The sequence below is a fragment of the Plecotus auritus genome (genome assembly GCF_963455305.1).
Source record: "Plecotus auritus genome assembly, chromosome: 1".
Classification (NCBI taxonomy): Eukaryota; Metazoa; Chordata; class Mammalia; order Chiroptera; family Vespertilionidae; genus Plecotus; species Plecotus auritus.
Window position 1 is genome coordinate 64,625,984 of NC_137770.1, and position 25,842 is coordinate 64,651,825.

General features: G+C 37.8%; 2 protein-coding genes across 2 annotated transcripts in view; one reads left to right on the plus strand and one right to left on the minus strand.

Annotated features, from left to right (window-relative positions):
• FGF7 (fibroblast growth factor 7) overlaps positions 1-19,543 on the minus strand; it is a 68,508-nt gene extending 48,965 nt beyond the window's left edge. Inside the window, exons 1-2 of the mRNA XM_080682713.1 lie at positions 19,342-19,543; positions 18,200-18,750 (exon numbers count right to left, since the gene is read on the minus strand). Coding sequence (XP_080538839.1) covers positions 18,200-18,485 — 286 coding nt within the window. The 5' untranslated portion in view covers positions 18,486-18,750; positions 19,342-19,543. The remainder of the gene's footprint in view (positions 1-18,199; positions 18,751-19,341) is intronic.
• The window catches only part of FAM227B (family with sequence similarity 227 member B), a gene marked incomplete at its 5' end in the record, with an annotated part of 208,610 nt that overhangs the window by 111,835 nt on the left and 70,933 nt on the right, over positions 1-25,842 (plus strand).

The window sequence follows — 25,842 nt, forward strand, 5'->3', positions numbered from 1 at the left end:
ATCAGTTTGCATAAACTTATCACCATACCAAAAAAAAAAAAATGCACCCCAAGCAAATATACCACTGATGTTGGCCATTTATTTTAAACTTAACAAACAGTACATCAATGCATTTGCTTCCAAGATTTTCTTAATAATGAGTAAAAATGTGTTTTCCATTAACTTTTATATAGATCACACACAAATGCTAATGTTAACCATGTACCAAATCCTGCTTTAAAAATATTAATTTCAAAGAAACATAAATCTGGCTATAGTATTTCAGTGTAAATAAATCAATAAGGTCCAATGGCCAGTGTATTTAAAAGAACAGGTCAAAATTTCATAGCTTTAATGCAGAGGTAGAAATTAGACCACATTTTCCAAGTACTGGTTTATGTATTGAGTAGCACATAGGAAGAACTTGCTGTCCCAAGTACAAAACAAAGATAGCAGTCAAGAAAGATTTAAATGAATGCAAAATTTACTGTAAATGTATTTTTAGAAAATGCAGTACTAACCTGTACTAGGTTATTAAGGACAACTAAGGGACGCTGAAATGCTGATCTAATCTGGAAGGTAACACAGTGAAGGCCACTCAGTCTTCTCAAAGGCTGTGAAATTGAGTCAAATTGGGCCAATTTACTATTGCCCTTATTTTAATTTTATAACCATTTTCATATACTAATACCTTCCAATTTATGATAAAAATATTTTAATGGTACTATTAACATAACAAAATATAGAACCTTGAATGTCTAAGGAGAAAGAAATTATTTTCTATGATAATTCATATATTTTGTTTGAATGCACTCCAGGAAAACAGATGTAATTTGTTTCAACTTTACACTTGGGCAGTTTTTCCTACTAGACAATAATTTACTTATGAACTATACTATGATTTGGGGGGGGGGGCAGTATTTAACAATAGCCATTTCTTTCATTTGCATACTTAGTACATTTCTTTTTTTCTTATTTTAATACTACAAGGAGTCTATAACTGCACCTATTTTTATATCTGTAAAATTGAACATGATTATGTGTTTTTACTACAATTAAAAAAATTTAAAAACTGATTAACTCTTTCTGCAGACAAATGTCAAAAATAGAGTTCAAATTCAAAAATATAAAAGGGTATGACTTTTTGAGAAGTGGTGCTTTATTCTTCCAATTTTAATCAATTATCTCAAAGAAATTTCTCCATTACTCATAAGAACTAATTACTATAGTGTATAAAATTATATTTTAAAAATTTTATTTATTTTTTTTAATATATTTTATTGATATTTTACAGAGAGGAAGGGAGAGGGATAGAGAGTTAGAAACATCGATGAGAGAGAAACATCGATCAGCTGCCTCCTGCACACCTCCCACTGGGGATGTGCCCGCAACCAAGGTACATGCCCTTGACCGGAATCGAACCCGGGACCCTTCAGTCTGCAGGCCGACGCTCTATCCACTGAGCCAAACCGGTTTCGGCATATTTTAAAAATTTTAATGTGAATTTCCACAAACAAAATTTGTTAACATAAAGACTGAGAGGCTTTTGTTTTAGCATATGATTTTTGCTAGTTGCCATATTTTCATTTTGACCTTTTTTTAAACTTATTTTTTAGCTACAGTGCACATACAATATTATATTAGTTTCAAGTATACAAAATAGTGAGTAGACATTTATATATTTTATGAAGTTTTCACCCCAATAAGTCTAGTACCTATCTAGCAATACACATAGTTATTACAATATTATTGACTACACTAGTGCCCCAGTGCACAGATTCATGCACATTGAAAGGAAATTAATAGAATGTGGTGGCCAGCAGGGCGGGACTGGGCAAGATGGGCCAGTCATGCCCTGGAGCCACCCTCCTGCAGCCCCTCCCAAGCCGGCCACACCTGGGGCAGCACCGTGGCTCGGAGGGCATCTGCAGAGTGAGTGGGGGTCCCTCTAGCAGGTGGGATCCCTCAGCCTGGCCTGTGGGGATCAGGCCAAAACCAGCTCTCCCACATCCCCTGAGGGGGTCCCAAATTACAAGAGGGCGATTCTAGGGTGATGAACCCCGGAATCAGACTCCCTCCTGGTTCCAGGGTGCATCACCTGAGAACTGCTGCTACCAAATCACTGCAGCTCAGCAGCTCCTGCATTGAGTATCTGCCCCCTGGTTGTCAGTGAGCATCATACCTACCGGCCAGTCGGACAATCACTTAGCCTTTTAAATATATAGACTAGAGGCCCGGTGCACGAAATCCGTGCACGGGGGGTGTGTGTCCCTCAGCCCAGCCTGCACCCTCTCCAATCTCGGACCCCTCGAGGGATGTCTGACTGTTAAACAGGCAGTCAGACATCCCTCTCACAATCCAGGACTGCTGGCTTCCTACTGCTCCCCTACCTGCCTTCCTGATTGCCCCTAACCACTTCTGCCTGCCAGCCTGATCACCCCCTAACCCAGGGGTGGGCAAACTTTTTGACTCGAGGGTCACAATGGGTTCTTAAACTGGACTGGAGGGCCAGAACAAAAGCATGGATGGAGTGTTTGTGTGAACTAATATAAATTCAAAGTAAAGGAATGGAGGGGAGAGCAAGAGAACCCTCCACTCTTTCAGCTCCGCGGGCCGGATAGAACAGCCGAACGGGCCAGATCTGGCCCGCGGGCCGTAGTTTGCCCACGGCTGCCCTAACCACTCCCCTGCCAACCTGATTGATGCCTAACTGCTCCCCTGCCAGCCTGTTTTCCCCTAACTACCCTCCCCTGCAGGCCTTGTCCCCCCCAACTGCTCTCCCCTGAAGGCCTGGTCACCCCTAACTGCCCTCCCCTGCAGGCCTGGTCCCCCCACAACTGCTCTCCCCTGAAGGCCTTGGTCCCTCCCAACTGCCTTTCCCTGCAGGCCTGGTTGCCCCCAACTTCCCTTCTCTGCCGGCTTGGTCACCCCTAACTGCCCTCCCCTGCAGGCTTGATCGCACCCAACTGCCCTCCCTTGCAGGCCTGGTCCCTCCCAACTGCCCTCCCCTGCTGGCCTGATCGCCTACAACTGCCCTCCCTTGCAGGCCTGGTCCCTCCCAACTGCCCTCCCTTGCTGGCCATCTTGTGGTGGCCATCTTGTGTCCACATGGGGGCGGGATCTTTGACCACATGGGGGCAGCCATCTTGTGTGTTGGAATGATGGTCGATCTGCATATTATTCTTTTATTAGATAGGATAGAGGCCTGGTGCACAGGTGGGTGCCAGCTGGTTTGCCCTGAAGGGTGTCCCGGATCAGGGTGGGGGTTCCCTTGGGGCGTGAGGCGGCCTGGGCGAGGGGCCTGTGGTGGTTTGCAGGCCGGCCACGCCCCCTGGTGGCCCAAACGGAGGCCCTGGTATCTGGGGTTTATTTATCTTCTACAATTGAAACTTTGTAGCCTGGAGCAGAGCCAAGCCTTCTGCTTGCTCCATGGCAGCAGCCATTTCTATTGGGATTTATGTATCTTCTATAACTGAAACTTTGTAGCCTTGAGTGGAGGCCTAGGCTGGCAAGGGCGGGTGGAAAGCTTGGCTTCCTCCATCACCGGGGAAACCCAAGCCTCCCTCCTGCTCTCTGTGGCGTAGCCATCTTGGTTGGGTTTATTTGCATATTCGCTCCTGATTGTCTGGTGGGCGTGGCTTGTGGACGTGGCTTGTGGGTGTAGCAGAGTGATGGTTAATTTGCATATTACTCTTTTATTAGATAGGACTCTCTATGCTGTATTTTACATCCCCATGACTTTTAGTATTATTTGGAACAGTCTGCTTAATTTCATTGGAAATTTGTACTTCTTAATTCCTTTCACCTTTTTACCCATCCCCCAACCCACCTCTAAGCAAAGTTCAAAGTTATCAGGTAGTATTTTGCCAACTATGAACAAAAGGAATTTCTTAGATAATATTCTCAAGTTCTAACTCTTGTCAAAAGAAATAACACGCAGTGCAGGATTATTTATAATTATTTACCATGGGCCTGGTGGGTTGTCTCCATAAGTTATTACAAAGTTGAGTTTGTGAAAGCCTTATATCAGAGTAGGAAACCCCAGGCTTGCACTTCTGACCCTTAGCATGACTTTTCATTCAGTGGTTAGGGTAGTGTTATTCGGATCCCAGTCCACTTATTCAAGAAGTTGAATCTGCCATACTCTGGTGGTTACTCTGGTTATACCTTTCAAAATCTCTGTGGACTTCAGAACTTCCAGAGCATTGCTTTGCCTTTTATCTCTCCTGCTTTCTTGATGTATCTGTATTTCCTTTTCCTTTTCTTTAATGTTCACTCTAACTCTTCTCCTGCTTGTGCATTTCTCTATTTCCTCATATCCTGCTTCTTCCTCCCCTCTTTTTCACCCTATTTTTGCTCCCCATCTTCTCTTTTCATAATGTAAAGTTAAAATATGTTGTGAAGGATTTTGCCTGTTTACCACCTCTGTGTTACCACCCTCCTTGCACCATATTCTCAAGCCAGGCAGGAATCACCGCATACATGCCTTTTTGCACACTTTGTTATCTGCTTGAAAAGCTCTTCACCCTCTGTCAAAATCCTCCAACTAATTCCCCTTTTGTGCAGATGCAGTTTTTCTAGGAAACTTTCTACTCTGCCTCCTTCACTTTTTTTAGGGGCACCCAGTATTCACTTCCATTCTCCTGATCTCTCCCTTTTCCATATGAAACTTACTAGAGGCCAAGTGTACAAATTTGTGCAGTGGTGGGGGCATGGCCTGCGAGGATCAGCCCACTGTGGGAGCACTGCTCATCCTAGTCAGTGGAGCGGCTGTGGACCCGCCCTCTGAGCGGCTGCTGAATGAGGAAATTAGTCTGAGCTGATATTTTGGGATAATGTCTTGGAAAAAGACGTGTTCTGTGTTCTGGAGGAACCTGGCAGAGAGCTTTGCACCCCAAAGCCACTTGGTGAATGTCCTTGATGTGTGATGCCAGGTCGGTGACACCATCAGGGATGATCAGGGCAGTCATGCTCCAGGATCCTCAGCCATTAGGACAGCCTCCCCCCGGGGTCCACAGTCACATCCCCTCTTGCCGTCCACCTATGACAGCTCCCCACGCTCTTTCTAGAACACACTTTAGAAGGCCTGCATCAGTTGGTGGGGTCAGGCCAGAGTTTGGATTGTCTCAGGTATTTGATAGGTGCAGAGACTCGGCCTCACCCTGGGCCTCATCCTGGAAGCAGCCACTCATCCAGGTCAGCCGAGTGGTGCTCCCACTGTGGGAGCACACTGACCACCAGGGGGCAGCTCCTGCATTGAGTGTCTGTTCCCTGGTGGTCAGTGTGCATCATAGCGACTGATTAACCAGTTGTTCCGGTCGTTTGGTCGTAATGGTCACTTAGGCTTTTATGTATATATAGATGTCACCTTGTACATTTTATTGAATTTATTGGGGTAACACGGGTTCACAAAACTATGCAGATTTCAAATGTACAACTCAACAAAACATCATCGGCACACTGCATCACGCACCCATCACCCAAAGCAATCTCTTTCCATTCCCATTTATCCCCACCTTTGCCCACTTCCACCTACCCCCTTTCACTCTGGCTATCACTATACTTGTCTATGTCTATGTGCCAAATATATATACATATGTTTTGGGTTTTTTTGTCTCATGCAACCTCTCACTTTCCAATCAAGTCAATGTAGTTTTAAGGGGTAAATAATATGTATTAATGTTTATACTAAAAGAGCACTATTGGTATGATAAACTAAGACTAATAAATTATAAATGAATTGTTTAAGCCTACTTTTTCTTCCTTTTCTCTCCTCCAATTGACAATTAAGTCCATTCATAAACCCTTATACAAAGAGTGGGGAGAGCAAGGTAATGAATATTAATGAACATGAGCTAATTTTGCTACTTGTGGGTAGTTCTGATAAAAAACTTTGGTAAGAAAATTGGTTAAATTTTTAGTAAAATAAGAGTTCAGGTTATTAGCCAGTATTAACCATCAAGTCACTTCTGTGAAAAATATAAATAACTGATTATTTTTTATTAGTTACTGCTTCTGCATTCTTCTTCAGTAGCTCCTATTACCTATAAGGATAAAGTACATGTTCCCTAAAATGGACTGCAGTCTCATCTCTCCCTGATTCCTACCTTGAACTTGATACTCCTGAAACACTAATTCCCACACATACCTACTGACACACCACTCAGTTTTTTGCATCTACTATTTTCCAGGAAGAAGTGCCCTTTATTCTTACTCATTCTCCATTCCCTGTCCCCTTCTAGCTAGCCTGGTTCACTCCCACTAACTCTTCAAGATATATACAGTTCAAATGTATAAGGTCCTTCAAGAGTCTTGCTCAGTCTCTCCCGGGTTCTGTAATCGGCCCTTCATTATGGCCTCCTAACTTCTTCCTGAACATATCTTTATCACATACCACATTCTATTAAAATTTAGTCTTTGGTGTTGGTCTTCCAAGTGGGCTGAAATTTTCCAAGTAGTGGATCTTTTCCGTATTTTTCTATGTAGCGACAGTACATAGCACACAATATATGCTCGATCAATATTGCAATACAGGATATAGTATTCTGGTTTCTGGAAAGAGGCACTGCAACTTTCAGAATGCAAGCATTCTAAGATTTTTTAAAGATTTTGAAAGAAACTCAAGTCAATCAGTCACAAATAATGCATATGTCTAATTCTCAGGAAAAAAAAGGAGAAACAGAGATATATGATTTACCCAGATAAAATGTCTTCACTCTAACCCGTCATTTTTATTCCCTTTCTTTGCCTTTTTCTTTTAATTGGGCAAAGTCCTAAGGGGATTAGAAATAAATTGAGAACATAATAATCATGGACCAAAGAAAGAACCAATTTGCCAGTAAACTATTTTTTTCCAACTATCCTTCAGAAGTGCTTGTTAGAACACTCTCTGCTGTTTCTTTTATTTGTTTTTGTGTTTGTTCTGTTTGGATTTAGTGGCCTTTGGAGAGGGAAACTATCTGGCTGTACTCCTAAAAAATTAACGGATTTATTCCCTAAAATTAAATTGCATCTATCTATATATCCTATAATAATTGAGGACAATTAACAGAAGTATATTTTTAATAAATATCAGAAATGTGTTTAAAATACAACTAAATTAAATTTTGCGGCATCTCTAGCAATTGGTTGGCAAAATAAACTAAAAGTTCTATGCCAGCTCAGAGGAAGGCAGATGGAGATGTTGTGTACAAGGAAAGTTGGAGTAAAGTTTTTCTTTAATGATAAGACGATAATGCCAACTACTCATTAGGTCATATTACAGAGAAGAAAATGTCAGCTGTTTATAGTTCTTCACATACAAATTATCCCACTACATGGTGCAAATTAATAGGTGATATTTCAATAATGCCAGTGACATGTGGTGATAACTAAAATTATGCTTTGGAGTTAAACCCTCCTGGGTTCACATCCCAACTCTGACAGTTACTAGCTATGAAACCTAGAGCAAGTTAACTCTGTGAGCCAAAGTTGCCCCCTCTGCAAAGTGAGGATAACTCTGCAACCTTAAGTGTTCTGTGATGATTAGAAACTTGATAATATATATAAAGTGTCTATAGGGCCAGGTACATAGTAACCACTTAATATGTTTACCTCTTAAAGTAGTTGTTCTTATTATCTTAAAATAATATAAATGGCCTGTGTTTTTATTCTGGAGTGAAATGTTACTTAAAAATGCCTCACTTTGCCCTGCCTGGGGTGACTTAGTGAATAGAGCATCAGCCCATGCAACAAAGGGTAGAGGGAGGGTTTGATTCCCAGTCAAGGGCATGTACCTGGGTTGCAGGTTCTATCCCAGGCCCCAGTCGGGGCAAGTGCAGGAGGCAACCAATCAATGTGTCTCTTCCTCTCACATTGACCTCTCTCTTTCCTCTCTTCTTTCTCTTCTCTTCTCTTCTCTTCTCTTCTCTTCTCTTCTCTTCTCTTCTCTTCTTCTCTTCTCTTCTCTTTCTTCTCTCTATTTCTTCTCTCTTCTGTTTCCCCTCTCTCTCTCTCTCTCTCTCTCTCTCTCTCTCTCTCTCTCTCTCTCCTCTTCCTTCCTCTTCCTTCCTCTTCCCTCCCCTTCCTTCTCTTCCTCCTCCCTCGCTCCCTTCCACTCTATCTAAAAAATCAATAGAAAGAAAGTCCTCAGGTGAGGATTAACAACAAAAATGCCTCGCTTCTTCCCCTTCCAAGGAGGATGACAGGGTTGTATAGCACCTTTGTATGTCTATTAAACACCCAACTTTATTTTATAATGCATTATTTGTGCAGAAAGAGGGTTGAGCACAATTTCTCAGAAACAGAGAGACCTCAGTAGATTTATCTCAGTAGAAAAACATCTCAGCTCATTCCCTACTTCATGATTTACAGGGAGTAAAATTATGCCAGCTGCTTGACTACTGAGTGTCCGGTTAAATAGCTGAAACAGGTGATCCAGCTCTAATGATAATGTCTTATCTTAAAAAATGTGGCAGACAACCTCCATAACTTTGTCCTTAAAAGGCTAAACATATTTCTCAAAACCATTGTTTCTCTCACTTTTTTAGAAACTAGTATGGGAGAGGAGAAAAGTCTTCCATAAGGGTAATGTAGCTTTTACAATGATTATCTGTGAATAGTTGACTTAAGCAGGTTGTAATCATGATGAAAGATCGAAAAGGTATTAAAAAGAGAAAAATAGGCAGTTATCCAGCAAAGCAGTATTATCCCAATTTAATTTATGTTTACCATTCCAATTAAATTATGCCTTCAAAAACGTTACCTTTTAAAGGAAATAGCCATTTTTAGTAAACAGGGCAATCAGAAAAAGTCTGAAAGTTAATAAAGGTCAAGTGTTTTTTTCATATTTTTTAATAGAAAAAAAAGTTAATCTTTGTGAGCTTAATATTGATACCTAAAAAGATATTAAGTCACTTTCCATTTTCCAACCTTGCAATAGTCTCTTATTACCAATCATCTGCACACAGTATGTCCTCTGAAGGTAATACATTTGTTTGCTCTTTCATTCTGATCATTCTTCAGGTCATTTTCTTCCAGAAAAGAATTCCATGCCAACCTCCTCAGTTTGATTTAGGCAACCCCCTAATATGCTGTACACTTTACTCCTCTGACTCGTAGTTCACCCTCCACCCCCAACTATACTGCTAATTCTCTAAAAACATGGATTATGGACTTAACTACTTATTTACTACTTACTACTGAAGCATCAGTCTGGCATAGGAAAGTACTAATGATTATTTATTGAATTAGTAAAAAACTGAAAAAAGCAGTCACCCACCTTTCAAAGTTTTACATGATATCTTCATTATTCAAGCAAACAGGGAGAAAGCTGTCCACTGCCTACAGGTGAACTCCTTCTGTATTTACCTCAGTATTACTGCCTCAGTATTTACCAGACTTGCCAGGTCTGTGGTCAGAAGTCCAGTTAGAGACACCACAGTACACCAAGAGACTCTCCAAGAATCAGGCTACTAGCACTAAAACAAATTCATACTGTATTCACCAACTTGGCACTTCTCCCCAGCTCTTTCTCCCTACATACATGTCCTCTTCTTCCTTCAACACTGCTCATCAAGTCTCGGACCAATCTTATAAGTGCTAATAATAAGTAGACAGATATCTACCTAAAATTTATAGCCCACTGCTTGTTTTTTACCAGTATAGCTCATTTAATTCTTAAAGACTTTTCCTCTCTTTTTTTAATGCAGATATTCCTTAAGTCAATGTCAACTATGAATTATATTTTTTCTTTATATAGTTTTTGATATACAGGGATTAGTTGACAGTCAAATGAGAATAAGAATGGGTGTTGAGGAGGGCCATAGCTCTTCCAGGATTTGTCTTCACCATGCCCTGCCAATCACCCTTCTTGTATCACCAGTGGTAGTTATACCCTTTTAGATCATTGGCCTCTACAATAAAACTTATTCACTAGTTCCTTAAAATTACCTAGAAAACACCAAGTCATCTAGGTCAAGACATTTTTAATGATAGAGAATATGAAAGAAAAGAGGTGCACTTCTCTTTTATTTCAGCAAAGCTTTTAATTCTTGTCCACATCAAATTTTGATAACTTAGTAATCTATTTCTTACCTGTAACTAGTTTTAGATGTGTAAAAACTTAAGGGAGAAATATATTGAGTGATTGCCAATCCTTCTCTCTTCTCCCACCTCTTCCATTGGACTAAGTGCTGTTTCCTCTCCCATTGGGAGATAGAAGGAAGAATAAGACATGATACTTAATCATTTCAGAACTGGCATTCTAGTAGCATTGCCAAATGCAAGCATAAAGAACCATAAGACAAGGCAAATGTGCTGTGTATGGCTAGAAAGACAATTCTATTTACAGTCTTAAGTAAGTGACCTATTCAAATGATATTGCAATTAATTCATTAAATTTGCAATTCTTCCTCTAGATTATGCTAAATTTCAAATTTCTAAATAGTTTTTTGGCCAGTAAATGAAATTTGTTCTTTATTGGTACAATTGAAATAACTTCAGCTTTTTCTCAAACTACTTTTTTGAAAAATAAAGCAAAAGTTTATTGTTTTCAGGTACATAAGATAAGAAATTTTCAATCATATTGAAATCCTAAAATGTTTATAGTTTGGAGTTGGTTTCTAGGTCACCCAAATAACAGGAATTGGGCATCATTTCAAATTAGGAGAATGATTCTGTAAAGTTGCTCAGAACCCAGAAATATCTTTAAAGTAAGCTTAAATCTTACTGCAAATCTCTGGATTTCAACCCAGCATCCATACCCTATATATTACTCTAATAATCCAAAACTTGGCTCCTGACTTTGGCACAAATTCTTGGTTCAATGTCATTGTTAAAATACTGCTCAGATCAATCTTATAGCCTTTTAATTTGGAACAAACAACTGAGTGGAAGCTTGATTTTAGTTCTTCACTACACAATAGATAGATGCAGTAGCTCTCAATTTTCAATGTAATGAAATTTAAATGTTTTACCCAATCAGGGGTGAGAGTGAGGAGGATGACAGGGTTGTGTATGCTCTGTTGTCAAATAAATTTGGAAAATCATGTATAGTCTTCTCCTAGAGTTTTGCAATTCATATTAGTGTGGTATAGGCTTAGAGAATTTATTTTGTGAAAAGCTTGTTCAACTTTGTTTAACTTAATATTTCTCAGTTGGCTAGCCATGGAAATTGTGCTGCAGGAAGCACCATTAATATCTGCAGGAACACTAGTGATCTAAGAAACACAGTTTGAAATTGCTGCCTTAAGAAATATCTGCATTGCCTGGCCAGTGTGGCTCAGTGATTGAGCATTGACCCAGGAACCAAGAGGTCACTGGTTCTACTCCAGGTCAGGGCACATGCTTAGGTTGCATGCTTAATCCTCAGTGGGGGGCATGCAAGAAGCAGCCAATTGATGATGTTTCTGTTTCATGGATGTTTCTTTCTACCCCTCTCCCTTCCTCTCTAAAAATCAATTAAAAATATTTGGGGTGGCCGGGGGCAGGGGGGGGGAGGGGAGGAAGGATCTGCATTGATTCTGAATTTCATCTCAAATCATTTTTTAACATTATCTACAATTACATGTAAAGTTCAAATAGGCAGATAAATGGAAAGTATTATAATAGCTTTTAATAGAACCTGATAAATATGGTATGTAAGGATGTTTAAATACACTTCATCTCTCTTGTCTTAAATCATAAAAATAAAATCAGTTTCAGAATTGTCCAGATAAATATGCAAAGATTATTACAGTTTTGGGCACAAATTTAACTAGTAGATTCAAGCCTTCTATTTTAGTAACAACTGCAATAATCTTATTATCATACCAACCCCTCTGTATACTATTTTGTTTTTGTTTGTTTTGATCTCAGAAATCCTGCCACTACTATCTTATCAATCTATTGAATTCCATTGCCCTTATGTTTAAGTACATCAAAAAGTTAGTAGAGCTACATTTTGGGAAAATCCCTTTGTACTTAAATTCTCTAAATTTAAAATGCAAAATCCATTGGTTTTTATATAAAGTTCCTTTTCCTCTCCTCTTTCGCCTTTTTCTCTCTGTTCACAAACAGATATTTTCTTCCTATTTATTCTTAGCAGGACACTTGCTAATGGCTCTGTCAACGACTCATGCTCACCTCAGTAGAAGTGATTACATTTCTCTGCAGGGAAGTTGACGGAAGCAAGTGGAGAGAATCCTCCAGACCCTGTTCTTCCCCAATGTACATCAACCCATTTCCCTCTAAAAATGATGTTGTCCGTTTAAAAGGCAAATTTTGCCTGGAAGTGGATATTGAATAACTAACTCCCTTCTCTCCTTTCCCACCCCAATCCTTTTGTCTTTAGATAGTACTATACAAATCTGTTCAAAACTAGCTAACTTGAATGATATTTGTTTGGTTAGTGAATTTGATATGGCTTCTCTAAGTTAGATAGAGAATCTCAGGTAGACTCTGAAATGCAGATATGAATTCTGGTCACGTTAAATGTTCAGGGACTCTTTATTGTGGCTTTCAGAACCATGTAAAAGGCAGAGGACCTTCATTTTCCAACCCATCCTGCATGTGAAAAGATTGGATGTGAACTGGGAGGACACTAGGCTAACTGAAATAAGCCAGACACAGAAGGGCAAATACTGCATGATACCACTTATAGGCTGAATCTAAAATAGTCAAATGCATAGAAACAGAGAGTGGAATGGTGGTTGTTAGGGCCTGGGGCGCAGAAACAGTGAGGTATTGTCAAAGGGTATCAAGTTTCAGTTACAAAAGATGAACAGGTTCAAGAGATCTGTACAGTGTAGTGCCTATAGTTTACACTATTGTACAGTATACATAAATATTTTCTAAGAGAATAAATCTTATGTTAAGTATTCTGTCACAAAAATTATTATTATTATAAATAAAAAGAACAGGAGGAAACTTTTGGAAGTGGTGGATATGTTTATGGCATAAATTGTGCTGTTGATTTCACTGATATATGTTCACCTCCAAATTCACCAAGTTGTATACATTTAATAAGTACAGCTTTTTGTGTGTCAGTCATACCTCAATAAATTCTGTGGGGGTTTTTTCATGAAAGATTAGGTATGGTTTAGAAAAGGAAAGCATTCATATGAAAAACTATTTCATTTAAAGAGGTTTTTTTGCTTATTACTTAGCCATACACAATTCCTGCCTTTTCTTTTACATGCCATATGTGAAATTAAAATACATTATTTCATAGTGATGTAAAAGAAGTTACTGTGCTACCCAAAATTATTTGATACAGAGGAAGAAGGCTAGGATCCTTCCAAAAATGAAAATGTTGCCTTAATCCCATACTTACAAAGGGAACAAACCTCTAGCTTCTTATCCTTTTCACTAACCTGGATGGACCCTCTAGGCTTGTATTTTCTTTCCCCCTGGGTTTTCTAGACTAGAAGTTGTCTTTTTTCAATCACTGCCTTGAACTCTGTGGGGTGGCCAAAGGAGGTGACACCTTAATTTGGGGGCACCAGGGTTCCTAGTCATGAGTGGCTCATTTAAGTGCCAGGTGAGCTGGCACTGATGCCTATACTGCAGGTGCTCTGCTGCAGCACCGCTTTGAAGGTGTCAGAGAGACTTGGACCTGCCTGTCATCGTGTGACTGTGGCACAGGACCTGCTATCTCTGCAACCAACTCCCTCCCCAAAGAAAGCTTTTTACATAGCAACTTTAGAGCTGTCATCACATGCACTTCCAGGCCAGTTCTCCAGATGTTGGAACCCTTGAGATTTGTCAGAGTTCAAATGGACCCAGGAGAACGTCCTTAACGCACCGTTCAGAGATTCATCCCTAATAAATCCATTTCAAAATCCTGCAGGATACGTTACTTCTGGAGTCCTCTAAGGGTTCAAAAATGTTCTTGGGACACCTGAGGGGATTCAGGCTGAATTAGAAATTTTGATTCCATTAGTTAGTGGTTTTCAACCTTTCCTGCACAGTAAAATCACCAGAGAGCTTTAACAAACATTAATACCTCGGTCTTCCCCACCTTCTTCAGGTTCTGATTTAACTGAGCTGTGTGTGGTTTCCCCAGTGACCTAATGTGATCCTTCAGCCCAGTCTTTCTCAGCTTTGGCAACATGGGGAGCAAAATTCCCGATGCCTAGGCTGCGCCCCCAATCAATTTAATGAAAATCTTTGTGGGTAGGACCTGACATAAGTATTGTTTTAAAGTTCCCCAACTGATTACAATATTTAGCCAAGTCTGATAAATAGAAAAATCTAGAAAAGGAAACCTTCCATGTGTCTAAAAGCTGGCTTCTTGCGTTCTCTCCAGTTTACTTACATCTCTGATTGCTCAGATACTATAGGCTGAAGAGTTGTGACACAGGTGAGTAATGAGGGAAAACACATATTCAGATGCTCTGGGTTGACATAGAATGAAACTGATAGATGAGACTTTACAAAATAAATAAGAGATGTACCTGTGGCAATAAATTATTAGGACTTCATAAGTACCAGGCACTTGCATTAGCCCACAAAAGAGGGAGCCTATACAATGAAAAACAATCTTGAATATTAGACTTTTCAAAAATAGCTAATATTTTCAAACCTGTTCCACAGAATGTTATCCATCTCCCATAACTTAGAGCCTTGACAACTTACTTAAGGGACTACAGGTCATCAGTTCTACAGGATTCCATTTTGTCAGTAATTCTAGGATGTTGGTTTAACTCCATGGCTATGTTCCTCATTATCTATTTTTTAAAGGTGGAGTTGTCCCGGTTTTCTTATTTTTTACTTTGACGATGTGAATTATTGTTCTTTGAGTTAACTTGCTCAGAACTGTTTGGAGCACAAGCAAGTTTGCCATATATAGAGGTGATGTGTATGTTTGGTAGCTACTAGCCGAGATTATTGTTGATTAGGAGCTTATCCAAAGAATTGTTGACAATTGAGTCGCTGAAGATTTTGTAGCCAAAGTCAAATACAACAGCACTGTGTTTATTTGCTTTTTGCCAATTGTTAGGCCATATCCCGTTACAGTCTAACAATCCAAAAGAGAGTATTGCCAAATCATTGGCCAGTTTTCAATGGCTAACCCTTTTCTTGCTATGGAACTTAACTATAACCAGTAAGGCATACTTTTTTTGGATCAGTGCTGTATGACAATTCAGGATTTTTCTTTTCTTAAAAGGAATGGGCGATATTGACCATTGCTGGGAAAGGCAAAGCTTTTAAGTAATTGGATGCCAAAAGGAAGGAGACCATCCTGAGAGTCTGAGCTCTGTTCCACATCTGTCTCTCAGGGAGGTGTCGGTTCCCAGTGCACTGCTGCCGTCTCTCATTCGGCACCTCAGTTCCCAACTTAAACAGCAGTGTTATTTCTGTCAGGTGTGGAGTGATTGCTTCTGTCTGCTGATGGGTTGCCTGGTCCAACAATTGTCTAAATTCACCCTGTGGCCTGTCTCCCAGGAGAGAGTTCTGACAAGAGCGGTGGAAGCATTGACCATCCATCGCCAGTCCCTTTATGATGGTCTTAATGCTTCCCTGCACATAACAGCATATGTATTTTACTTGTGAGGGGCATTTTATGCTTTTATTACCCTTTTATTAGTTCAGGTTAAGTTCTAGTTTCATCACCTGGAAGCCTACTGTGAGGCTAAATGGGGAGCCACCAGAGAGAGCAAGTGGAGAGGAGAGGCTTCTTGTCTCCTGGGTGATGATGGTATGCAGTCTCAGGACGAGGTCTCCAGCAACAGCTTTTCTCCCCCCGAAGACTCAAAATGTGGTCCAGCATCTCTTGGCCTCTCATGGGTTCCTACATTTACATAGTTGGGTCTTGCTTATATGTCTACTAATACGTCTTATTTCTATTGGGTTTCTTGGTATGCTTTTTCTGTGATTTCATTCTAATATAAATGTAATATATTTCACAAGACACCACTACAGTAAGATAAGACTGAAATGAGATCTTCACAACCCAGGGTAGCTTATGTAACTTTTTAAATTACCTAAAGATATGAGACATGAGCTATCATATCCTGCTCCCTACCATTCCCCCTTCTCTTCCTTCTGGCTCTCCATCCACCTACCCCAGCCCAACACCGTCTGAAAGCAGAAATATACACCCAGCTTTTCCACCTCCTCTACTCACTCCAATCCATTATCTCAGCAATATCTTATAAACTACATTCTTATAAGGAGCTATGCTTAATACTGGTGAAGTAAGCAGTCCTTCCAGACCCATTAATATCCTGAGGTCACTTTATTTTTTTGTCTCTCTTTCTTACTACAGAATTAGTTAGTGTGAAAGGTGAAATGGCTTATTATAGTGGCTTTATGGTTACTCAAGGTTTATGCTAAATTGTATTTCAAACTACAAAATAACTTTAGCATTTTGTGTATATTTACAAGTGCCTATGTTTCATGGTTTTAAGAAATTTTAACACAAATAAAACTTACATATGTGAATGCATTCCAAATATAGATATTTTTATCCCAAATAATTATATATATTATTGACTTTTACTGGATTTCATATCTAATTTTTCACTTTTTTACTATTTGACAAAAGCATTCAAAAGGAGTTAGTCAGCATATAGAAGAATTCCACAGGGTTTAAGTTTAATACACTTATTACTATAATTTTCAATTATTTGTGATAGTTCATCCTTACCATTGAGTTAATATCACTTTCATCTCATTCAGTGTGTGTGATAATTATGAGTACTTAGATTTTCCACATTTATGTTATATAATTTCTGTGGTTTAAAATAAAATAGACTGCAAACTAGAAGATATATTGGAGATCATCTGTACATATCCCACATCTTACAGATGAAAAATTGAGAATTGGAAAAAGTAAGAAATTGTTCCAAAGTCATTCACAGACAGGGGGTGGACCCAAGTGTTATAACTTCACCTAGTCTTCGCCATCTGAAATGAGATCTTCACAACCCAGGGAGGAACCTAACATTTAGAATGTTATCCATTATAAATCTCAACTTATAAATGAATTTATTATAAGCCAAATTCTGTTGCTCACATAAAAGTGGCCAACCACAAATAGTTATAACTTTCCTCCAAATAGTTATTTCCTTAGCTAAACATCAGTATAATCAGAACAGTATTCTAAGGATAACATGATAACTTCATTAATAACAGTAATTATAAAACCACAACTGTTAACAATCCATTAAAATGGCCTTAACATTCTATATCAATTATAGTTAAATTAGCTAAGAAGCCTGAAAGCCATTCATTAAATAAACAACAAAAGTTTTAAATATTTACTAGGCCAGCCTGGCACTGTCCTAGACAAATGTTTACACCACCATCCCCATGCATTCTTTTTCAATTGACTTTAACACATGATATTATAAGATGATATAATAATAACATTGTTCAAGTGCTACTAATACAAACAAAATTTATTTTCACTCAGGGATTTTTAAATTCTAATATATATGTTGAGGTATATATTTTATCCCATTCAATTTAATGCTATGATAAATCCAACTTTGATATTTCAACATGAAAATAATAACTGATTCTTGAGGAAAATTAAGGCTTATTAGTTGAAAATCATGGAATTAACATCTTTCCAACGCACTTGTATTTTTTCCTTCACATTTACCTTTCTCTTAAGATAACATAGAACTATGGCAGAGAAGATTTATATAAATAAAATGTTAGGAGGAACCTATTTTTCTACCTAGGTAAATAATTAAATATTAGACATGCAAGCTCATTATGACATGAACAAATGAGGATACCATAGATTTCTTCTGTTTTATAACAATTCACAATTGCACAAGTCACTGAATGCATTTTTGAACACAGATTAAGTATTTTGCACCACAGAAATATTCTTTCAAAGAAAATAAAATTAGTTTTAAAAATAAATTCTCTGTTCCTCAAACTAATATGTGGTTTATGGTGACTATTTACTGGGTACTCTATTAGTGTTCATAATGAATTTTGCTAGCAGATACATCACATTTCAATGTGAATAATACCATTTATATTTTGCTTAACTTATGAGCATTTTGAACTTAGGAAATGAAGAATATATTTTCAAATTAGCTTGTGTTATCAGTTTAACTATATTAGTAAATTTGCCCTGTTCTGGGAGGTTTTTAGGAACATAGTCCAACTATCCAAATTAAAAGATGAGGTTTTTTTCCAAAAAGTAAAAAGGAAACATAAAGCATGTCACTTGAAAATTGACCTTTTCCAAGACTGTTATGGTTCATTAGTAGAGCTATAAATAAAAGGCATTACTTACTGTAATTGTTCTTCATCTCTTGGGTCCCTTTGACTTTGCCTCGTTTATCAATTCTCAGATACCACTGTGTTCTACAGAAGAGTCTTCTCACTCTTATATCCCCTCCTTCCATGTAATCATAACTTCTTGTATGTCGCTCAGGGCTGGAACAGTTCACATTTGCAGCCATTTGCTCTGGAGTCATGTCATTGCAAGCTAAAGATATAGTGCCCACTAGACAGATAATGTGGAAGCAGGAACTGTAGAGCAAAGTTGGCAGGATCCATGTCAGTATCCATTTGCGCATTATAGTGTAGTGCTCCGGGTGTTCATGAATAACATAATGAAAATTAGATCTTGAGTTGATTGTTGCTCCTAGGTCATTGACCTCTTCCTAGCTGTGAGCTGTAGGTTGATTTAAGAAAGAGTAGTTGCTCTTTCCAGTTTGTTAGCCTTATCCTTTTAGTTCCTGATAACAATACAGGATTCCTCCTTTACTCTGCAGGTATATCCTTATAAAAAAACAGGTTGTAGGAAGCTCAGTTGCTGCAACGCTGTTTGCTAGTTGATTTCTGTTTGCAATGAGAGATTAAGAATAGGGACAGGAGGAGAAAGGAAGATGAAAAATTGTACGTCTAACTTTCAGTGGGTAAATAGTATTATAACATACAGTGTAGTGTATAGCGTGGAGGTACATTTAAAATAGCATTCATGGGATGTCAACATCTTTACCATTCTATATGTACATTTATAAAAGTTATGCACTGGTAGAGATAAAGCAAAATATGATTGTACCAATCAGTCCTGTTCTATTTGATAAGAAACATTATGCTATTAGAGCTATTGGTTTAAATTCAGTCCTAAGAGTACTCTTAACAAAGTAAAAATGCTTTCCCTAGATTTCTTTGTTTTATGCTTTTACGTCTTGGTTAATCAGTTGTTTTCTCCTGAACTGCCCACACTTCTCAAGTTAAATGTCAGAATTGCTCTGGAGAGCTTCAACCTTCTCTTTCTGTAAGTTCTACAGTGAAATTACCATAGATAATTATATGGCTCGAAAATCTGGTAACTTTACTTTTCTCCTCAGTACTAAAACCAGAGAAAGAGATAAACTACTAGAAAACATTCAGCATTATTTTTAAAGACAAATAACAGTAACTTACTTGTTCTGTTGATAACAGCTGGATACACAAGAATTCCATGTCTGTTGTCTGCCTTCTGCAACTTGAGCCTCTCTACTGTAGCTACAAACTACTTCTCAGCTGAGAAATTCTCCAGCAGAATCATAATTGTTTCCATAAATCAACAGGCAAGAGGATTTTCTCTGTGTGTGTGAGTGCGTGTATGCTTGTGTGTATGTGTGTGGAGCCTTTTATTCAGGGCTTTTCGATAAATACCTTTGCTGACCTCATTGGAAGCAATTAAAACTTAACCAGTGAGCTGTTAGTTGAATACAACAGCAAGAATAAAGGAGACTTGCATAATATTCATTCAATGGTCATGAGAGGGAGCTATGAACATGGTTTATGCTTAAATCTACAAGTGGGTATCTCCTTAATAGAAACAGCTCTCTGAGTCTGAAGCAGTTAGAAGGGAAAAGGGAAGTTTTTGGACCATCTTTACAACATAGCAGTTGTATATAAGTTGAAAAATATTCCTTTGAACATATATATAAGGGACTTTTTAATAGTTAGAAATTTTTTTCCATAGCTTTATGATGTATGTGTTTCTATTACTCTCTGGTACTCGGAATGTTAGAATAAAACTACTAATCCGTATTTACTCACATCTTAGTGTCCTAAAGCACAATATGGCAGAGACAAGGGTATATCCCTTCATACAGAAGTATTTCACCATTGTATATGCATATAATTTGTATGTCTTATATTTCTAGACTGAAAATGAGAAAACCTGGGTTCTTATTTGAGTTGGGCCTCTAATTACAAATATGACCTTGGACAAGTCACTTAATGTTCCTGAGTCTCAGCTGCTACATTTGTAAAATTAGTTTAAATGATTATATGGTGACTTGTAGTTTTAAAATTCTGTGACTTATAACTTTAACTACTGTATAAGGGAAAGGATACACAATTTTTAATTATTATTTTTAAAAATTAAAAATAAAGAAAATGGTTTTACATTGATTATCAGTATTTGACTCTTGCCTCATAAGACCATTATCACAATAAATAAATGTTAGATGGAATTGTAGGAGTTACAGCTAATGTAAATAAGAAAGCTATTTTACTTTCCAGCATGAAGTGTTCTCCCCTTTACTTCCTGTTCTAGTATATATATAATTGTTTTCTCGTGTTTTTAGATATTTGTTACAGAATAATTGCATTGAAATCTAAATCAATATTTAAGAATGTATATTAAAATTCTCTTTCCCATTTTAATGCCCCCAAAATGTGCACGCGCGCACACGCGTACACACACACACACACACACACACACACACACACACACACTGCATTTGAAATGTACTACTTTACCACCAGGTGGTGCATGTAGACCAAATAGGATAAGGAAACTAAGTCCTTTCAATTGGATTATGTGATTTCCCTTTGTGTGTATGCTTTTAGGGAACAGAATCAAGAGCACAGAATAGTTTAAATGTACCCAGGTCCTACTGTAGAAGTACGAGATATTGAAATTAAGTGTATCAGGGCAGAGGAGTTTGGGCCCTTCTATAGTTGAAAGCTAGATTGCTGCAAAAATATCCTATCATGTATTTCTCTAAAAGAAGAAAGAGAAGAAGGGAAGAAAGTGTGATGCTACTGTGTTCTGAATCATACCCCCATTAGTTTTGTAGGCAACAATAATGAGCAGGATTAGGACCTGGATATTCCCTCTAAAGAAATAAAAATTATTGTCAGTTCACATGTAAAATATTCAAGAACTACTAAATCAGTTCCACACTGACCCTACAGATTTAAATTATGAAACCAACAGATTAGAAGTCAAATTTTTCTAATTAAACACTTAAGACTTAAATAAAAGAAATGGATAGTATATTGGTAAAGAGTGCTTGGTTCCTTCTGAAAGTCTGCTATATAGGGTTAATTATAAATTTGGAAGCAAAATAACTATGAGATTGTGATCTACACACTTTAAGTTCATTAGATGCCATTGTACTCTGTGATTTGAAAATATAATTCCAGTAATATTAATGAAGGAATTAATCTCAACAAGGGAACTATATTTAAATCATTTGATTATCAATTTCCTTAATGGAGAATAATTAATTCAAGATAGGCCCACAACCTGCTTCACTAGGACCAGGTCTGTAATGAAGAACCTCATTTATGTCCTTATTATTCTTATACTTCAAGAGGGATTCTCCAGAAACCAAGAGTAACATATATTACATATAGATGGGTTAACCCTCTATGTTTTTTAAAATTCTTAGTAGTAATAATGTTGACAAATATTTATTGCTTTTGTTTTCATGTATATATAGTGATAGGCTAAACACAGAAATATTTTGAAGTAATGTCTCTTTTGTTGTTTCCAGATTGAGTTAACTCCATTTTTAATTGGAAAGACTTCTTTAAATTTGTAAAACAAAGGATTCTTGCATCTATTCTTAAAAAATTGACTTTAAAAGTAAATATGCTTCAAAATTTAAAATAAAAATAACCTTAGGGAATAAAGATTATCACCTAGGTTTTTTCAAAAGGAAACAGTGCCTAACATTTGTCTAATTTGATTTGGGGGTATGACATATAAAAAGAGTATGAGAATCTAATTCAGTGACTGTAATGAAAATATATGCAGTTGTTAAAGTAATAACCAACCACCTAGTTTTGCTTAAGCAACCTTTGTTATATCCCTATTTCATGAAGAGATAAATAATAGAAAATTGCTTTTGTTTAATTAATTTTGCATTTCAATAATGAATTTTAAATGTATGCCACATGCATAGTGATGTATAATATAATTAATACACAAGCACATCATTAAATATTTTCATTACTTTTATTCTTACATCCTATCCTATTCTCCATCCTCCTACTTCTCATCCTTTCCCCAAAATGTAGGTAATCACTTTTATTAGTTTCTTGAGTATCTTTCCAGAGTTTCCTATGCATATTCAGATAAATTAAATACATGTATATGTATATATTACTTTACTTTTTCTCTTTGTATACAAAAGGCAACATACCATACACAATGTTCTGCATTTTGCTTTTTTTTTTTTTTAACTAAGTAAAAACAGAAAATCTTTTCATCTCAGTATTTAGGAAATTTCTTCACTTCTTAACAACTGCATAGTACTCCATTGAATGGATATATCATGGTGTGTTTTACTAGTCTACAACTGATGAACATTTAACTTTTCCAATCTTTATTACCAAAAAAAAAAATGATGCTGCAAAGAAAAAAATTATGCATGTGTCATTTTTGACTCTGCAAATGTATCTGTGGAATCCATTTCTGGAGTTTCTCTGTGTCAGATGGTATTTAAATATTGCCAATTTACCCTCCAGGAAGTTGTACTCATTTTACAATAGCACTAATCTGACAGATTAAATGTTATTTTATTACAGTTATCCGTTGCATTTCTCACCTTATGAGAGAAAGTGACCATCATAGACAAGTAGTATAAAGGAAAGGTGTGAGTGTCTACAATAGGTGGCAGTGGGAATACGTTTCCTACAATAACACCAGGAGAGCTGCAATTTGATGGGTGACTTGGAGTTAACCAAATAAGGAGGTAGCTGTCAATACACAGACCATGTGTTGAAAGTGAGCATGTCTTTTTCAACAATGAAGCACCAGTGTGGCTCTAGTAGAGAGAATGAGAGGGACTGTGGTGCATGATGAGGCCTGAGTGGCAGGCAGTGTGTGATGGACTAGGTCAAGTTTGATTTGTGTCCTAACAGCAGTAGGAAGCCACTGTAGTGCGTTAAAAGAGTGACATGAGCAGAATTGCACTGCTTGCCTCTATTGTGGCACAAACTTATTTAATTCTTATTAACAGAATAAGCTTCGGAAATATTAAATTGTGCTCATTTATCCTATTCATTCTGTTTTTCATATTTTCAAAAAGGTAGCCAAACTTTGTGTTTGGAAAGGAAAAATGGGGGAGAAAAAAAGCCGTATCTACTCCCTGACTTAGTTTATGTAAAGCCTAAATCTGTTTCAAAGGGTTTTGCTGAGTCCTCTGAAAAGAAGGGAAGTATAAAAGTGCCTTTGATAGGCAGCTGAGGGAGGGTAGAATCCATAGACCAGGAAACTTAGAGAAAAAAGTCTACTTAGGGAGTCAAGCTCCTATATTGCTGGTTATGCTGCAGCACACAGCAGAAGCAGAAAAGCTCGAGAGAGTAAGGACTGTCTCATGTCTCAAAAAAGATGGGCCCGTAAGCAACTCTCATAAAGATTTCCCATGTTTCAAATGAAATAGGGAAGCAGCAGTGAGCCCAGATCTGGAGGAACTGCGTGAGCAGAGTCAGTGAACACCCCCAGAAGTAACCAAAGTAGACAAATGGCTCAACACCAGAGGCCCTTGCCTTGGCCCTAAATCAAACCCTTGAACCCTGGCCCATCTTAAAGAAGGACAGGGAAACCCAAGAATAATTGAGGTTAAGTTTTCCACAACTGGGGGTGAGGAAGGGGGGTGAAATTCTCAAAGTTGAAGCTAGGTTGATTTACTAGTATAAACATAAGTTTATATGTAATTTCTTACATATTTGAGAATGTGGTCCAAGGTTTATATCCACTACATTCCCACAGCTGTCTTCACACTACAGATTTATCTTCATCCCTTCTGTCAATTCCTTTCCATGAATTTAGCCTCAACTTTGGATCATTTCATACAACCAATAGTACTTACTGCATTGATTCATCCACTAAACAAATATTTATCAAATAACTACTTGGTGCCATATGTCCTCCTCAACTTTTGGAAATACAATAGTGAATATTCTGGAAGTGATCTCTATCCTTACAGAGTATACATTCCTAATAATGCATAGATCTGTGATGTAAGAAGGGCGTTGGGGTAGGGTGGAGATATTAGCATACAAAGAAGGTGTTCAAGGAGATAGGAGATAGAAAGATAAATGGGTAGAGGCACCTACTTTAAATAAGGAATGACTTGGTGTGTTCCAAGAACTGAAAGAAGACCAATGTGAATAAAGTACATGAGCAATGGGGAGAATAGTGAGAGATAACGGCAACTGAAAAAACAGGCAGGGACCAGATCATCAAGAATTTTGAAGGTCATGGCAACAGGAGTTTGGGTTTATTCTAAGTGGAATAGGAAGTTGGAGTGCAGGCAAATCTACTTCAAATCTGATAGACCTGGTCAAAGACAGTAGTTTAAACTATGAAGTAAAATTCCAAAAGTAATTGAGCAAGCCTGTGGTCCCTATAAATCTTCAGTTATATAAACTTTGTGCTTACTCTTGGCATTATGCCCTAACATTTTAAAACTAACTGTATATAAGATACGAAGTCTGAGTCATATGCTCAAAATTGTGGTGTGCCAGTGACTCAACTATATAAATATCTCAGTTTACAAATGTAATTGACTCTTTTTGTCTCTGAGTCACTACAATTTTTTTTCATTTAATTTTATATTTATAAAAAGTTCTCTGAAATGCTAATCTAAAATTAAAGTTCTTCAAGTTATATTATTAATTTAGTGAATTACTGAGCAACTTTAGACCTGCAGCAAGATGTCATCAGAGTATTTTTTCAATTTTGGAATTACTATATAGTGAAGTTATGTATAATTCATTCTTTATTGCCTTGATTCCCTTTAAATTAATGCTTAACTTTAGCAAAGAAGCAGTCTCTTTGATTAAGTGCAATACTTGAGTAACTGGTTTTGACAGCCTAGTGGCACTCTGAAACAGTGGAAAAGTGTTATAATGGGAGTGGAGAGAGTTTGGTTCAACCCTAGGAGAATATTATGAAAAACAACAGAGACCTTGTGTAATTGAGGTTATTATATTCTTTGATTTAAATTGCCATTCTTTGGTTCTACATTCATTGTCTACATAGCAAAGCAGCAAATGAGGGATAAAACTAGCAACAACAAATTTTTTAATGTTTCATGCATGTCAATGTGATAATAACAAAATTGGTTTAATTTTTAATTCATTAGCTTTACAACCATGACTTTTCAGCACCAGATAAACTTTTCAAAAATGAGAAGAAGCAGAAGAGGATAGCTATGATAGTAAAGATGGAGAAGAAAGTTATGGGGTCCAACATCCTATATAATAAAAGACTAATATGCAAACTGACCAAACGGCAGAATAACCAGTTGCTATGACGTGCACTGACTACCAGGGGGCAGACACTCAACACAGGAGCTGTCCCCTGGTGGTCAGTGCACTCCCACAGGGGGAGCACTGCTCAGCCAGAAGCCGGGCTCTCGGCCAATGGCTGGTGAGCACAGTGGCGGTGGCGGGAGCCTCTCCCACCTTCATGGAAGCACTAAGGAGCAGCAAACCAAGTGGTAAGGAGCAGTGAGAACACGGGCGGTAAGGAGCAAGGGGTCTCGGACTGCGAGAGGGTGCAGGCCAGGTTGGGGGACCACCCCATCCCAGTGCACAAATTTTGTGCACCGGGTTTCTAGTCTTTAGTATAAAGATACACCCACGAAAAGCCAGGTATCCAGTAAAATATAGATTTCTGTAAAACCAGTG